Below are 16,407 nucleotides of genomic sequence, written 5' to 3'. Positions count from 1 at the left end.
TTTAGTAATTAGAGATGGGTTTTCATCACAGATTCTAAGAACCTTAGGAAAAAAAGACAGGGCCACATACACAGAACATTAAAACTGTGAGTCAGAGGAGTTCATTGCAGTGTACCATAGACAGGGAAGATAGTTCAAGAAGTTGTGACTCAGTCTGGACCTACAAAGGCAGAAGATTGGGGCGGGCATTCAGGTGCAGACCAGGATGAGCAATACTTGGAGATGGGAAGGTGCCTGGAATGATGAAAGCAGGCTATAGGAAGGCCATGGTGACAGGAGGAGGTACCTGGCAGACCTGCCTACACTGCCATCCTTTTGAAAGCCAAGTTCACTGTGGACAAAGTTGTTCCTGATGTTCTGCCTCCCTGCCTGTGCAGCTGGGCTTCTCTTCTGGCCTTCCCTAGGAACTCTTTCAAAGCACTAAAGTTCCCAGTTATCCCATGCTAATAAATCCAGTATGTATTTTTTAAAATATATTTTTGTTGATTTCAGAGAGGAAGGGAGAGGGAGAGAGAGAGAGATAAGAAACATCAATGATTAGCTGCCTCTTGCCTGGGCACGTGCCCTGACCGGAAATCAAATTGTGACCTCTTGGCTCATAGGTTGACGCTCAGTTACTGAGACATGCAAGTTGGCTCAGTATGTATATTTTAATACTTATCTTAGAAAAAAATAGAAACATTTATTTTTAAAAAATCCAACACAAGTAATTCTGATATAAAAATTCATTTTCTTTCTTGGTGGTAAGAACTTTTTTCCTTCTCAATTATATGCCTAAGTATCTCATGTTTTGTGGATAGCATTCATTCAGTAAATATGAGTGGTTAGTATGTGGCAGGCATTGTTCCACGTTTGCAAACCTGTGACACAGGTGGTAGAGACAATGGAAGGAGATAAGCCAGGACATTCCTTGCTGATAAGCCCTGAGGCAAAAAGTAAAGCTGATAAACAGGTGTTATCTTAAGATCTTCAAGGAGGAAACCTTGAAGAGGATCCTGAATCAGGAATGTTCTAGGTGTTTTCCAGGAAGAGGTAAGAGGCAGAAGGTTAGAGTGCTGTGAGCCCAGGGAGAATGTGGGAGCAAGAAGAGAGGCCCGAGGACGGGGAGCACTCACTACAGGATTCCAGGTGCTGTTCTGGGTGAGGTCGAAGCTCGGGAGGGTGTGAAAGGTGCAGTGATCCTACACTTCAAAAGAATCACTCCAGTTACTGGGCTGGGACATGGAGAACGGAATACAATACGACAGCATTGGGAGCCGGGAGGCTTAGCGGCTTGAACAGGGATGTCTGGTAAACAAGGCAGTTGGTGGATTCTGGGTCTATGTATGATGCAGTACAGAACTGGGAAAATTTGTATGAAAGAGGCTATTTTTGGCCCAAGCAACTGAACTAATTGTGACTTACTGAGATGGGAAGACTTAGAGCAGAAAAGATTTGGTTTGGAGAATCTGGGAAGAAGAATTGGAAGTGAAGTTGGAGACTCATTTGTCATCTGAGTCCTTTTACTTTCCCCTGCCTGAAATATCAGTTATTTCTTAGCTTTTCCTGTGTTTCTATTCATTCCCCCAACGCAATTGCTCCCCATCTGTAAAATATTTCTGGGTTCCTACGGAAGTTTCTCTTCCTATGAGCTTTAACGGTACCATTTGCATACCTTCCTGTATTAGAGCAGTCATCAAACTTTATTGTAATTTTGTACATATCTGACCATCCTTTTGGATCACAAATCCTTTAGGGGTAGGATCTGGGTCATATTGTTACTGGAAAGGGGTCCTTAGTGTGCCTGCCTAGGGGCAGGCCGGTAGTTTGTGGATTCTTAACTTTGTGCAGGGAAAAATTTCACAACACTAATCCAGGTGAATTTTAGAGGACATTTATTAACCCTGGGGACAGGGAAACAAGGAAGGGCCTAGGGCAGTGGTCGGCAAACCTTGGCTTGTGAGCCACATGCGGCTCTTTGGCTCCTTGAGTGTGGCTCTTCCACAAAATACCACTGTCTTGGCGAGTCTATTTTGAAGTGGCATTAGAAGAAGTTTAAGTTTAAAAAATTTGTTTTTCAAAAGAGATTTCAATCATTGTACTGTTGCTATTTGGCTCTGTTGACCAGACCACTGGCCTAGGGTAACAGGAGAGGGACTAGGCAAGGAGATGAGACTAGGCTGAGCTGCTTTGGCTCACTAAGAAGTCAGAGAACTGGGGGCCTTGGGACAGGTTCAGGGGTTAAGAAAGATAGGATTTACTAGATGGCTGCAAACTGCCTGTTGAATTATGTGTCTCAGTTTCCCTATTCCTCTTGCCAAGGAATCTTCCTAGCTTCTTACTATCCTGCCTCAATATTGACTTTACATCGCCAGTGTTTAGCTGAGTCTGCCACATGATTGTTATAGAAGAAATGTTTGCGAATATGTGAACGGTCAATGTCTGCAGACCATTGGTTCAAGTTTTTCTTCCTATATATTTTATGAATTCCATTTATTGTAAAACTTTCAAATATTTATTTCAAATATTTTCTAAAGTTCAATATATCTTTGCAATTATACTCCAAGGCCTATTATTTTGAAAATTAACAGATGTAGGAATCTCACTTCTGTTTTTTCATGATGCTGAGTGCATAAATGTGGTTCTGTTTGTGAGACCTTAAATTTTGAAAATACTGAAGATCTGGATGTTATATAGTTACTTACAAAGAAGCCCTTTTACTTGTTTGATTTGTATTATTGCCTAGAAAATGGGGAGTGGGAAGAATTAACATTTTATTTTTTTCCTGAATGGAAAAGAGTAGTAGTAGTTTTTCCAAAAGCAATCAGCCTTTTATAGAGGTAATATTTTCAAACTTAATGTGTATGTCATTACTTATAGTTATTTTATATTTATTTTTCACTCTTTTTTTTCAACCTATCAAATCATTGAATTGGCCCATGTGAATTTTTTCAGGATGTATACTACCTATTTCTGCTATAAATCTGTTAAAGCTTTGTCCCAGTAAGTGGCACTGAAATATATTTACTCAAATAGTTATTTGTAATATTTTTCATTGAAACAAAAATGTACTTTATCAAATAACCAACCAAACTTTATTGGTCATGGCTAAGTGCAGTGGGAAATACAATATGTTGTATTTTGTTTTGTTTTTTTTCCTCAGGAGTTGTAAATGTAGGTAGAGAAATGAAACTGGTACCCAGAAAAAAATAGGTTACACTATGGAATCTGTTGTATGTACTCTATAAGGAGAGGCTGTGGAAGGGGCAGGAGGGAGGGTTTCAGCTGGATTTCGAAGGGGGTAGGTAGGGTTTATCTGGATAGAGAGGTAGAAGACACAATTGGAAACAAATAGAATGAAAAGCACAAAGTTAAGAGCTATTATGAGCATGTGATTGAGATACTGATCTCCACCCAGAGACAGTGTAATTTATCTCATCGAAGAAAATGGTATACTTTTGCTTTGCTATAGTAAGCACACATTAATTGAATTAATGGAGGCATATCAATCTCTTCATTATTAATTTGTTTCTTTTTATTATCAGGTAATATAGGCATATTGTTGAGAACAAACAAAAAAAGTGCTGACAAAAAAGGCAAAAAAAAAATTCTTATTTTCATTATTCTTATAAACTAACAGTTAACATTTTGGCGCATTATTTTCTAGATGTGAAAAACATATATACATATTGCGTTTTTTATTAAATCAGATCGCATTAGAAATTTACTTTGAAAACACATATCTTTCATTGTCTGCCATTGTTTTTATTTTAGGAGAAAACCAAAAGCCAAGGCACCCCTTCCTCCAGCGGAGACCAAAAGCCCTGACGCCTCTCCAGTTGATGATGCTGTAGAATCCTCTGCTTTCGTCATGGAGCAGAAAGAAAGCATGATAGATAAAGACATTGAACTCACAGTGGTTCTACCTGGGGACATTATCAAATCTACAACTGTTCATGGCAGGTATGCTAGAGCTAATGAAACACCAGGACTTCCTTCCTGCTGTCATTTAAACCCTCTCCTGTACATTTCTTGATTTGTTTTCTTTGACAAAATACTTCATCACTCGGTTTGATTTTAAAAAAGTATTACCTTTTTTTCTAACAATGGTTTAATATTAGTACTATGAATTCCACTGTCCCGGTCAACTGACTCTTAACATTTAGAACTATTTTATAGTTGTATGTCATTTAGTATATTTTTTAAAAATAACCACTCCCAGAGGAACAGTGTTCAGTTGTATTGATTTTCTAAGACTTAGAAAAGCAAGCCAGTGATCCATAAGAAAACCCTTTCTCTTCCTCTCCAAATTATGTTTTTCTTTTCTTTTTAGCTACTTCCCTGAATTTGATTTTTCAGAAGTTACTAACTAGTCTTAAAATGTAATGATCTCCAATTTATCAAAACATTAAATCTATCTGTGAAACAAGCAGGATTTTTTACACTACTGAATAGCTAATTAATTTCCTTAAAACTGTGGATAAGTTTACTAGACATATAAAACTAAACTATTACCCAGCAAGAAGTGAAGATGTGATTTAGGAAACTGACATTTTTAATACCTATATAATAGTTGGAAAAATGGAATGAAACCAAGTGTAATTTTCCATTTCATTTTCAAGTGGAAAGTTACATGAGTTGTATGCTTGGTCTTGTTCCACCTTTCACCTTTAACCACCCATTTGTTATCAGGAATCCTGATTTAGAAATTTAAGCAGTTTCATTTGAGAGAGAGAGACAGAGAGAGAGAGAGAGAGAGAGAGAGAGAGAGAGAGAGACAGACTATGTGTATGTGTGTGTGTGTAGACCAAAAGAATAAGTAATATATTGGGTATTGTATTCTTACAATGTGTTTTTATCTAGAAGAAACTCATTCAATAGAACCTTAATCTTAAAATTTACCATCAAGGCTATGCATAACCTTACAAATTATTGAAAGCACATGAAAATAGAAAAGTTTAGCATTGGCAAACAATACTCTCTGTTGAGTATTGAATTCTCATTAAATGTAAGTAAGTTGCATTTTGCCAGTTATTTTGTATTAAAAACAGTTTGGGAGATCACACATGGAACCATATTTAGGAGGTTGAAAAACCTTTGACTTCTACCTCAGTTGCAGGTAATCACCTGCAGGTTGTGCTTCTTCTGGGTGAGAAAGAGTCGGATGTGGCTGGGGGTAATAAAGGCCATTCCTCCCCTCCCCTCTTTTTCTCTTCTTTTTCTGAATTTAAAGTCAGTTTTAAAAAGTCAGCATTTTACTGGATTCTTCACTGACGATGACAGATAACGATAGTTTCATTATCAGCACTCCAACTTTTCTTCCTGGATGCACTGCTCAGATGTTTAATTTTGCCATCTTCTCTCTATCAGTCTTCTGCATTCTTTTAAACTTCAATGACTTTAGTATTCGAATCATGGTTTTCCTTTCTCTCCTGTCTACCATTATAATTATTGTAGACTTTTCCTAAGCTAATTTTTCTTCTGTTGCCTTAACTCTGGGTATCTACACCCATAGTCTAACCCAGCGTTTTTCAACCGCTGTTCCGCGGCACACTAGTGTGCCACGAGATGTTGCCTGGTGTGCCGTAGGTGCAGACAAGACAAGAATTTTATAATTTTTCACTATTTTGTTTACTTAATATTTCATAATAAAGTAATTATAAAATACTTTCTTTGTGTTTATTTGATTCCTATTCAAGAGAATTACTTTATATATAGTCAATATAGGCACAGAGTTAAATTTTTTAACATTTTCTAATGGTGGTGTGCCTCGTGATTTTTTTCATGAAACAAGTGTGCCTTTGCCCAAAAAAGGTTGAAAAACACTGGTCTAACCCCTCTTCCCCAAGATGATGGTATTTTGTCATGGAAAGCTGTCCCATTACTGAGATCTTAGGGTCCCTCTTTGAGCACAACCTTTTTGACATCTAGCTTATCCACTTCTCTTTCTTAGTCATTTGTTCTTTATCCTCCTTATTAAGCCTAATATATGACTGTTTTTCAGGTTGCTGCATTTTTCTTCATATTAAACTTGGATTCTGCAATAGTCATTTCCACTACCTTTGTGTTTACAGAGGCTGTAGATTTTCCTATCTTTTCTCACCTTCCAAGAAGGTTTGCCTCCCCAGTCCCTAAATCAGTGTAATTTCCAGAATTCAGCTTTTTATTTCTGGGCTGCCAACTCTTGTTGAATTGCCCCAGTTTTCTTATCTATAAAATGTTTTATAACTGAGTCATTAGGATTAAATGAAATACTGTCAGTGCCTGGCACATACTGGCTTCTTTTATTTTCTATTAAGAACTTCTTTCCTTAACCCTGAGCTCTCTGTATTTACCCTCCACCCTCCGATTATTCTAACCACCACTCTGTTGTGGCACTATCTTTCCTTGTTGTTTGTTGTTAATCTTCACCTGAGGATATTTTCCATGGGTTTTTAGAGAGAGTGAAAGGGACGGGGAGAGAACTTCAATGGGGGAGAGAACTTCAATGTGAGAGACACACATCCATTTGTGATTGGTTGCCTCCTGCATGCACCCCAACCTGTGCCAGGGATCTCACCTGCAACTGACTAGAATCGAACCTGAGACCCTTCAGTCCTCGGGCCAACGCTCTACCCACTAAGCCAATCCAATTAGGGCTGTGGCACTATTTTGATATTAAATACACACACACACAGTGCAGGGAAGAGATATCAATTCAATACAAATTAAGGAAGTGCAAACTTCATTGTCTCTTCCAAAATTAAATAGGCTTTTCCTTCATTACTCTCCTTTAAATATCTTGAACTTCAGCCTCATAACTCTTGTTTTACAGATACTCTATGTTTTCCAGTTGCACACCTTTTGAAAGTTTTTCCATGTGGACTACTGTACCTCCCACATTTTCCCAGTTAGTTTATATAATTTTCATATAAACGTTCTCTGATATTTCCAGATTGAACTGTTACTTATGACTTTCAAACTATTTTGACACTTTATGTACTATTGGTGGTCATCATATGTGGTTCTGTGCTGTAATTAATATGTGTGTCATATCTTCTTGAATAAACCATAAGATACATGTGGGCATCATTACTTTTCTTCATAGTGCTTAGTACATAATTATGCAATGTAATTGCCATTTAATAAATTCATTAAAATGAATATTGTTTCCCTGATCCTTTATATGGAGACAGAGATAGCAACTTAAATGATATGCCTTGAAGAGATAGTTAGATGGGCCCTGGTTGCTTTCCCAGGTTCTTCTAACAAAGACATTTTCTTTAAGTAGAGAGCAAGGCAAGAATACCCCAAATGAAAATGCCTCAAATTCTGATTGCTTTTTAAATTTTGTTTAGGGTTGAAAATGTTTTCTGAGAGTAGAATTTGTTTCATATCACTGTTTTCTTTTGAATATTTTTTAAATTGCAGTTGATGTACAATGTTTTATTAGTTCCAGGTATATAACCCCATGATTAGCCATTTATATGAAAATGTGGGACCCAACGAATTTACTTGTCATCCTTGCGAATCCAACATGCTAACCTTTGCATTATTCATAGTTTAGTATGTGTGCTGCCAAAGTGAGCACCGTATCAGTGTTCTTAAGAGGGAATTTGGTTTAGTGACTTTGTTCCTAATAGTTTCATAATTCAGGAATGACAACTTGTAGATGCCATGACTAATTTTTTAATATTGTTTATTAAAAGTGGTTGTGTGAGTTAGAATATTTTAAGGATTTGATTCTGGATTTCTTAGGAGTGATTCTAAATACTTTAGAATGCAATATGGGGTATTTTAAAAGTTTTATATGAGGTATCTTGAATGTTGCAGCTACTGCTGGCCCATTGTTGGACAAAAAGAACCCTCAGTATTTAATGACAACAACAAAAATGTTCAAATAGATAAATATGTTCTTTATTTCTGAAAAAAAAAAGTTAGCTATCTAATATGAAGTCCCATGACACATATTATAATTTAAATTTCTTCCTGGCTTTGTTACTATAAATGGAATAGGAAACATCTCAACAGTATAACAGTATGATACAGGAATTAGGTGGCAGGGACTAGGAAAGAGGAATTTTAAATAAGTTTAAATGCATAAGATTTTCTTTGATAAGAGTTACTCACGTCACTGTGAAGGATCTCCAATGTAACTTTTGAAAACATCTTTTCTGAATTTGTTTAAATATTCCCTGCATACTATATTTATTTTGATAGTACACCTATGGATCTCCTTTTAAAAATAGAATCAACATTACACTAAAATAAATATTCAGAAAGCATATATGCTTCATTTAACATTTTAGATCTTTTCCCCCAAAATATATTTTTTGGGGAAAATTTTAGAACGTCCCCGTGTCATCTTATGTAAACCACACAGAGTTGTGCTCAGAATGTTCCAGCTGTGAGAATGTGAATGCCCAGCATTAGCCTCGGGAGAACCCACTTAGTTGTACATTGATTTTTTTTTTTTTCCACCAAAGAGTTCAGATCAGGGAACACAATAAGGTTAGAGGTGATAATAGACTTTATGCTTAGGAGAAAATTAAAAATTTGTTATCTTAAGTTAGGTTGTCAGTCTTCTGCTGGCTTTGTACCAATCTTTTGGTACGAGAGCTTACTGATACTGCTGCTTAATGACCGAAAGTCACCCTGTGTCTGCCATCTTGCCTTTGCAATCCTTTGCTTACATTGAGGGTGGCTACAGTGACAGCCTAAAAACTCCTGTGCGTCTCTATGCAGCCTGACATCAAAGATAATTACTAGATTGAAGGATCTCAGAAGCTAAACGGTTTTACTCACTAGAGAGAATAAGGAAATATGTGGGTACATTTTTATATCACCCTAGGTCCTACCTTATAACCCAGTATGTGATCATTCCACACTGAATAACTATTCATTCCTTTTTCCTCTTTTCTCTTTCTCTGGGATAATTTTAAATAAATTTAAATTTGGGAAACTTGATAGAAGATTGGCATTAATCTTCTTTGTTATCCAGTGGAAGAGCATTCTATGGCCACACTGGCACACTCTCTCCTACAAGAGGGAGTAGAAGTAACACAATGTACAACAGAAGGAGGTTTCTCTCTCTCTATGCTCCTACCATGAAGAGGAATCTGTTTCACTCTGAGCAAATCTGAGAATGCCAGGAATGAAACACAAATAAAGAAAGCATAGAACTTGAAGTTAGAAATCCCAGGTATGGTTGATTCCATATCTTGTTCTGTGACTTCAAGCAAGTCACCTTAACTCTCTGCCCTTTGCCTGTAAAATGACCCAGAGACATGTTGCACATGATTTGTGACCTGATTAGCTTGTTCAGTAGCACTGATTTATAGTAAATTGAGACTAATACTTACTGTAGTCTTCACGGGCACCTGAGTCAAATGAGCTGAAGAGCATGTTACATGGAGTAGAGTGCCACCTATTGGAAAAAAGCAGACTTTGAAAAATTACAAGGTAATACTAAAACAGGGAGGGTCATTTTTGTTTAACACATCCTTGAACTCATTGCTAATTAGGTGGGTTAGCATAAGATGAATAAACATCAATAACAATAGGGAATGTTCTAAAAATATCCATACTATCATTTTTTTAAGTATAATTGGGTTGTCAATATGCATTTATAAGGGACAGATAGAACTAATTCAACTCAATTGTTTTGAGGATTTGTTGAAAGTGTGTAAAATAGGAAAACTGTTTCTTAGCTCAGTGAGGAAGTGATGATCAAGTTTAGCCAATCCTTTTCAACTGTAAATATTTTGGCTCCTGTTTCAGGTGGATTGCAGGCTTGTGCTCCTGCCTTAGCAAACAGGAAGACAAGCATCCTTCCTGTGGTGATCCCATGGTCAAAACTGCTGGCCAACTCCTGTTAGGCACATCAGCTCCTAATAATTATCCACAAACCAAAATTGTTGTTTTTGGTAGAATAATCTGGCCTCTGGGTGGATAGTTCTAAATAACTATTATCCTCAAAAGATGAGTTCACTTTCTGTGGGTGCATTTTGTGACTGAATGCAGGGTCAGTTTAAATATTAATGTCTTACTTTGATAGTGTTATGGCTTGTCCAAGCACATGTTGCTCTGCCTTACTCCCAGATTTTCTGATTCAGGGATCTGGCCTGGGATTGGACAATGTGCATTTCTAGCATGTTCTCAATGATACTGATGCTACTGGTCCATGAATCACACTTTAAGAATCAATGCACTTGTCCATCCAATACAGTGACCACTCACCACATGTGGCTATTTAAATTGAATTGAATTGAAATGAAATGAAATGAAATGAAATAAAAAATTCAGTTTGTTAGTCACTAGTTCAGTGTATTTCTACTGCTTAATTTAAGAATGTCCAAACAGCCGAAACCTGTTTGGCTCAGTGGATAGAGCGTCGGCCTGTGAACTGAGGGGTCCCGGGTTCGATTCCGGTCAAGGGCATGTACTTGGGTTGCGGGCACATCCCCAGTAGGGGCTGTGCGCAAGAGGCAGCTGATCGATGTTGCTCTCTCGTCGATGTTTCTAACTCTCTGCCCCTCTCTCTTCCTCTCTGTAAAAAAGCAATAAAATATATTAAAAAAAAAAAAAAAAAAAAGAATGTCCAAACATACAACAAATTTCATGAGTTTATTTGAGCCAAACTAAGGACATGCCTGGAAGCAAGATCTCAAAAATTCTCTGGAGAATGGCAGTTTGGCAGTTCTCTTTATGCATTTGGGATCAAAATAGGGGAAGCAAGGAAGATTACATGAAATCCACTGGTGGTATATATATATATATTTTGTAAAGCAACAATAATTTTATTTTTGAGGAAAATAAACATTTATGAATATATACAGATTATAATAATTGCATACTTCAAGAAATTGTCCTTAAAAATCAACACTTAAGGCTGAAGCATAAATACAAAATTGGGGAGAAAAGTAAAAAAAAAACAATACAAATAAATCTAAATAAATTGCAGAGCTTTTAAAAAAATTATCCACTGGTGGTATATTAAGGAGGGAGAAATCTGACTGGATAAAAAATAAAATGGAGAGAACATTTACTGTAAATAGGGATGGTATATGGGCAACAAGATCATGTGTGCCCTTGAGGATGGTTAGAGGGGTCTGGGAGAGGGGATTATTCTGGCATTTCAAATATTTGTTAATCTAGATATACTAGATCTAGGGATAGGACTTGGCCTAGGTAAAGATAAACCTTTTATGAAAGAAGTTATAGGTGAGGGGTGTGACTACCCTTCATGAACTTCCCAGTTAGTAATTTATGTTCAGGTCACCCTGTGAGGTTACCTTTGGTCACCGAGCTTGTCAGATTCACTTTATAGTTCCTTTCTCATTCACAGTAGCCACATGCGGTAAGAGGCCATTCCCAATACCAGTTGTTGAAAATTTAATTATGCTCCCAGATATTTGAAATACTGTTATTAGATATAGTATTAAATTCCCATCTGCATTTGTGCCTGTTTTACAGAACCTTCTGGTCTACTGCATTTATCTTTCAGGGAGTGAGAACATTTTCAAGACAAAATTGACTTCTAGAATTACTGAATAAAGATTTGAACCTAGAATTACAGAATGAGATAATAAAGTCAGAAAGAGTTCTGGAGTTATTAGTTGCCTTTTGAAGAGGTGTTTTTTATTAGAAAACATTTAGGCAGTGTTGACTTCAAAGGTCAGGATATAGCTCTAAGTCAGCATGAAAACTTTTTGCCATGAAATCTGGTATAGTGTGCAATGACTTGTCAGTGTAAGAAATATCTAAACCTTTGGAGAATTTTTATAGAAGTTTATTTAAGCTACAACTGGTGATAATTACAGGGAAGTAAAATCTCAAATACTTTGGAGAATTGACAGTTTTGCAGTTTCTTTTATGTATATAAAATTAAGGAGGGAACCTAAAGAGGATTACATGAAAGTGGGAGAAAGCAAGGCAGGGATTGGGTTACAGGATAAAGATTATGTGCTCTCCAGAAGATAGTTATGCTTATTTCAAAGGTGTTTAACTAGATGCATAAAAGCAATGGACAGGGCTTAAGACAAAGATATGTCCAGATAGGAATTTATGATCTAATCACCTGTGAGGTAACATTCCATAGAACCCCTTTTCATCCACAGATTATAAATAACCAAATTGATTGAGGCAGTAGGCTATTTTTATAATATTATTGGCCAATTACCCACCCTATTTATTAAATTAGAAAATCAATGTGTCAGATTAAAATAATAATTCATTAAGGCGCCGAAACCGGTTTGGCTCAGTGGTAGGGCGTCGTTCTGCGGACTGAAAGGTCCCAGGTTCGATTCCTGTCAAGGGCATGTACCTTGGTTGTGGGCACATCCCTGGTAGGGGGTGTGCAGGAGGCAGCTGGTCCATGTTTGTCTCTCATTGACGTTTCTAGCTCTCTATCTCTCTCCCTTCCTCTCTGTGAAAAATCAATAAAATATTGATATATATATTTTTTAAAAATAAATAATTCATTAAGGCATATCAGAAGGGTTAAATAATAAGTGTATATAAAGAGTGTCAAATTGTTTTTATCTTTTAAAATTGGAAAATGTGTTTTTCCTTAAATGTTTATATGTTTGTACATAAAAGGGATTCAAATGATGAAAAAAATAGGGATTAATCAAACAGAAACAAACTTCACATCAGAAGCTACTTTTGTCTTATTAATTTGTAATGTGTATTTCTAAAGTATTAAATATTTTAGTGTTTTAAATTCTAAAGAACTATACTTTTAAGAAACAGTGTTCAAAATGTCAGTTTTGTTTTCAAATGTATTACCTGACACGTTTATATGTAGAAAGAAGGAGATCTATAATCTAACATATAACCATTTACTTAGAGACAGTAGTGGACAGTGTTTCATTAGGTTGTCTGTGAAAGTTCTCTATTCTTCCAGATCAACTGTATTTATAATTATACTAGAGGCCCAGTGCATGAAATTTGTGCGTGGGGCGGGGGAGATGTGTTCCTCAGCCCAGCCTGCACCCTCTCCAGTCTGAGACCTCTCACAGTCCAGGACTGCTGGCTCCCAACTGCTCTCCTGTCTTCATTCCTGGTTGCCCCTAACCACTTCTGTCTGCCAGACTGATCACCCCTAACCACTCCCCTGCCAGCCTGATTGCCCCTAACTGCCCTCCCCTGTGGGCCTGGTCACCCCTAACTGCCCTCCCCTGCCAGCCTGATTTCCCCCCAACTGCCCTCCCCTGCCAGCCATAATGTGGTGGCCATCTTGTGCCCACATGGGGGTAGCCATCTTTGACCACATTGGGACAGCCATCTTGTGTGTTGGAGCGACAGTCAATTTACATATTACTCTTTTATTAGATAGCACTAGTGGCCCAGTGTATGAAATTCGTGAACTTGTAGGGTCCCTATCGGCTGCTGGTCGCCAGCCCAGTACTCCTTCCCTTCCCCCAGCCACCTGCTGTGGGCCAGAGCCTCTATCCCTTCCCCCTGCCTGCCTGCCCCCTGGTCAAACTCAGACAAACTCCCTGTCAAGAAGGCAATTTGCATACTATGCTTTTATTATATAGGGTTGTATTTACCTAGACATCTCCTAATCCTTCTTGACCTTTTTTACTATCAGAAAAAGAAGGCACCATTTTTAAGCCTAGAATTGGTATGTAACATCAAATTGCTCACATAGAGTACTGTTACCATAAACTTCAATAATACCATTATACTAGTCTCCATCTATGTGAAAATTAGTATGTACTGTTACTATCCAAAGCAAAAATTCCGGCTGTAAACAAATTATGTATGAGCATATTATGTCAAGAGAAGGACATAAAATTTCTAAATATTGTGAAAGCTCCTAATGAAGACATAGAGAACATATTTTGAAGACTGAAAACTTATTCTAGAGAACATATTTTTAATGAGAGACTTCAAATCTTTTATTCATTTTCCCTGATAGATGTATAATAAGATACCACTTGTATGTTGGGCGGGGTAGGGGTGGGCGGAGGCAGTGAGGGTATCATTGAAAAGCATACGTCTTCATCCTATGGAGATTGGAATGGCCTGAGGTTGGGCAAAAAAAACACCAAAAGCTGAGGTTGAGGTACAGAGTTGAACATGGGGGACGGTTTGGGAATCTTTACGTATTTTTGGTCCCAACACTACACAATGTCTGACAGCTACCCTTCCTTAGTGGGACACTGCCTCTCTGGAAAAACGAAACCAGAGAAGCTAGAAACCTGGGAACTCCATTTAAGAGGATGGGGATTCGGTGCATATGAAAACAGACATACTAAGTTAAAATTGGCATACTAAGTAGGGAGATTCCTAGCCTCATTTTTCTGTCTGATGCCAGTAGCCAGATTCATATGTCTAGTTACAAGATTGAAGAATAGTTTGGTTTTTTGTTTATTTGTTTGTTTTACTGACATTTAAATATCTTAGTGGAAACATTAGTGGCCACCTGCTTACCCTCAAATAAAACTCGTCAACCTATACCTCACCAGGGGTCCTCAAACTTTTTAAAGTGGGGGCCAGATCACGGTCCCTCAGAGAGCTGGAGAGCCGGACTATATGAACTACTAATTCCTACTGTAACACCTCGGCTGCGCTCACTGCCCAAAAAACCTGGCAGGCCGGATCAGACTCCTCTGTGGGCCGCATGTGGCCCGCGGGCCGTAGTTTGAAGACCCCTGTCTCAGCCCATGGAAATAGGGCCTTTACAGTGACTTAGTGCATCTGTCAACTTAAACAGTAGCTGGAATTGTCTAATGTACAGCATTACTTTTGTTTTACAGTAAACCTATGATGGACTTGTTGATATTCCTCTGTGCCCAGTATCATTTGAATCCATCAAGTCACACAATCGATCTGCTGTCAGCTGAAAATAACCCTATTAAATTTAAGCCAAACACACCAATAGGAATGTTGGAGGTGGAAAGAGTAATTTTAAGGCCAAAAGTTTTGGATAAGAAAAAACCTACACCTATAATACCAGAGGTAAGAATTTTACTGTGTATTTTGATATCTTATGGCTACAATACTAAGTTGCTTTTCCAACCATTATCTTCAATTTATTATAAATAAGATATAATTGCCTTTCCTGCTCAAATTTGATGTTTTACATGACTATCATATTTCCATAGAACCCTTCACTTAGGATTCAGTTGGTTATTGATCCTTGGGTTAAGTAGAATTTAAGCAATACTTTAGATTTTAGATGCTCTAAAATGATTTATATGTCAGTATTAGAGTCTGACAATTACGAACCATGTATTTCAATCTACTCTTTTAAAACATATTTTAAATGTAAAGGAAGGTTTTAGAACTTTTTAACAAAAATTCATCTTTATCTCCATCTCTCTCTTTCCCCTGATTTTGCCTTTGTACCTTGTTTTCTGGGCAGCATGGGCTCACGTCTTCCATGGTTTATTACTTCTATCTCTATGATTTTCTAAATAAACAAACAAACAAGAAAGGAATAAATTTATTTAAGAATTTATTAAAATATTTTTGGCTTTATTTACTTGGCAAGTGGTGGTTGTAACTTATTAATTTATATGTTATTTTTCATTTGAGCTATACAGTGGCTCAGTTTTCTGTAATTATGGATTTTAAGCAAACATTTTAATCACAATATTCAAATATCATAAATTCTTTATATAATTGTTCTTTATAAGCAATAGAGGTAGAAGCTTATAGGTTTCAAGAAATACTCTTTCATTAGCAACAACACCAACCCTTTTTAACTTCAGGAAACATATAAAGGTTTATATATTAATAGTTTATTTACAAATGACTATATATTAATAGTTTATATATTAATAGTTTATTTACATATAACTATGGCTTTAATCTGTGTTTCAGAAAACTGTGAGAGTTGTGATAAATTTTAAGAAAACGCAGAAGGCGATAGTGAGAGTGAGCCCACATGCGTCACTCCAAGAACTAGCCCCCATTATATGCAGCAAATGTGAGTTTGATCCGTTACATACGCTGTTGTTGAAGGATTATCAGTCTCAGGAGCCCCTGGACTTGACAAAATCTCTTAATGACCTGGGACTAAGAGAATTATATGCCATGGATGTCAGCAGAGGTAAGACTTTTTGTTTTATTTATTTGACAGGATGTGCATATATGTATATGTGTGTATTGTGTTTATGTATAGTTCTTTTTCAAGTTCATAATGGGACTTTAAATGGATCCTATAAATAGAAGTCAATACATGGCATTGGGAATAAGAAGAGAAAACAAAATATAATGTATTTTAACTTGATTTTAATTATTGAAATTGAAATAAAAACTTGTCTTTCTTAGCTGTCATCACATTTTATACTTTTCCATCTACTTATGAATACTTTTTTTTTTTAGTGGAATTTAACTGAATTCTTTGTGGCTTGTAGATTTTAGCAGAAAACAAAAATTTACATATAAATTCATTATGGTTCTAATTAAGCATGAATTATTGTAGACTCACCA

The 16,407-nt window shown here is 36.8% G+C and overlaps 1 protein-coding gene across 10 annotated transcripts in view; it reads left to right on the top strand.

Moving 5' to 3' along the window:
* The window catches only part of COBLL1 (cordon-bleu WH2 repeat protein like 1), a 140,701-nt gene that overhangs the window by 77,282 nt on the left and 47,012 nt on the right, over nucleotides 1-16,407 (top strand). For all 10 annotated transcript variants that reach the window (XM_084891597.1, XM_084891595.1, XM_084891594.1 and 7 more), the window contains 3 exons: nucleotides 3,754-3,942; nucleotides 14,727-14,928; nucleotides 15,796-16,024. In XM_084891597.1, coding sequence (XP_084747723.1) covers nucleotides 3,754-3,942; nucleotides 14,727-14,928; nucleotides 15,796-16,024 — 620 coding nt within the window. The remainder of the gene's footprint in view (nucleotides 1-3,753; nucleotides 3,943-14,726; nucleotides 14,929-15,795; nucleotides 16,025-16,407) is intronic.

The sequence above is a fragment of the Pipistrellus hanaki genome (assembly GCF_964339955.1).
Source record: "Pipistrellus hanaki genome assembly, chromosome: 8".
Lineage (NCBI taxonomy): Eukaryota > Metazoa > Chordata > Mammalia > Chiroptera > Vespertilionidae > Pipistrellus > Pipistrellus hanaki.
Note: the sequence above shows the minus strand (reverse complement) of the source record. Positions and strands in the feature narration are given on the sequence as shown.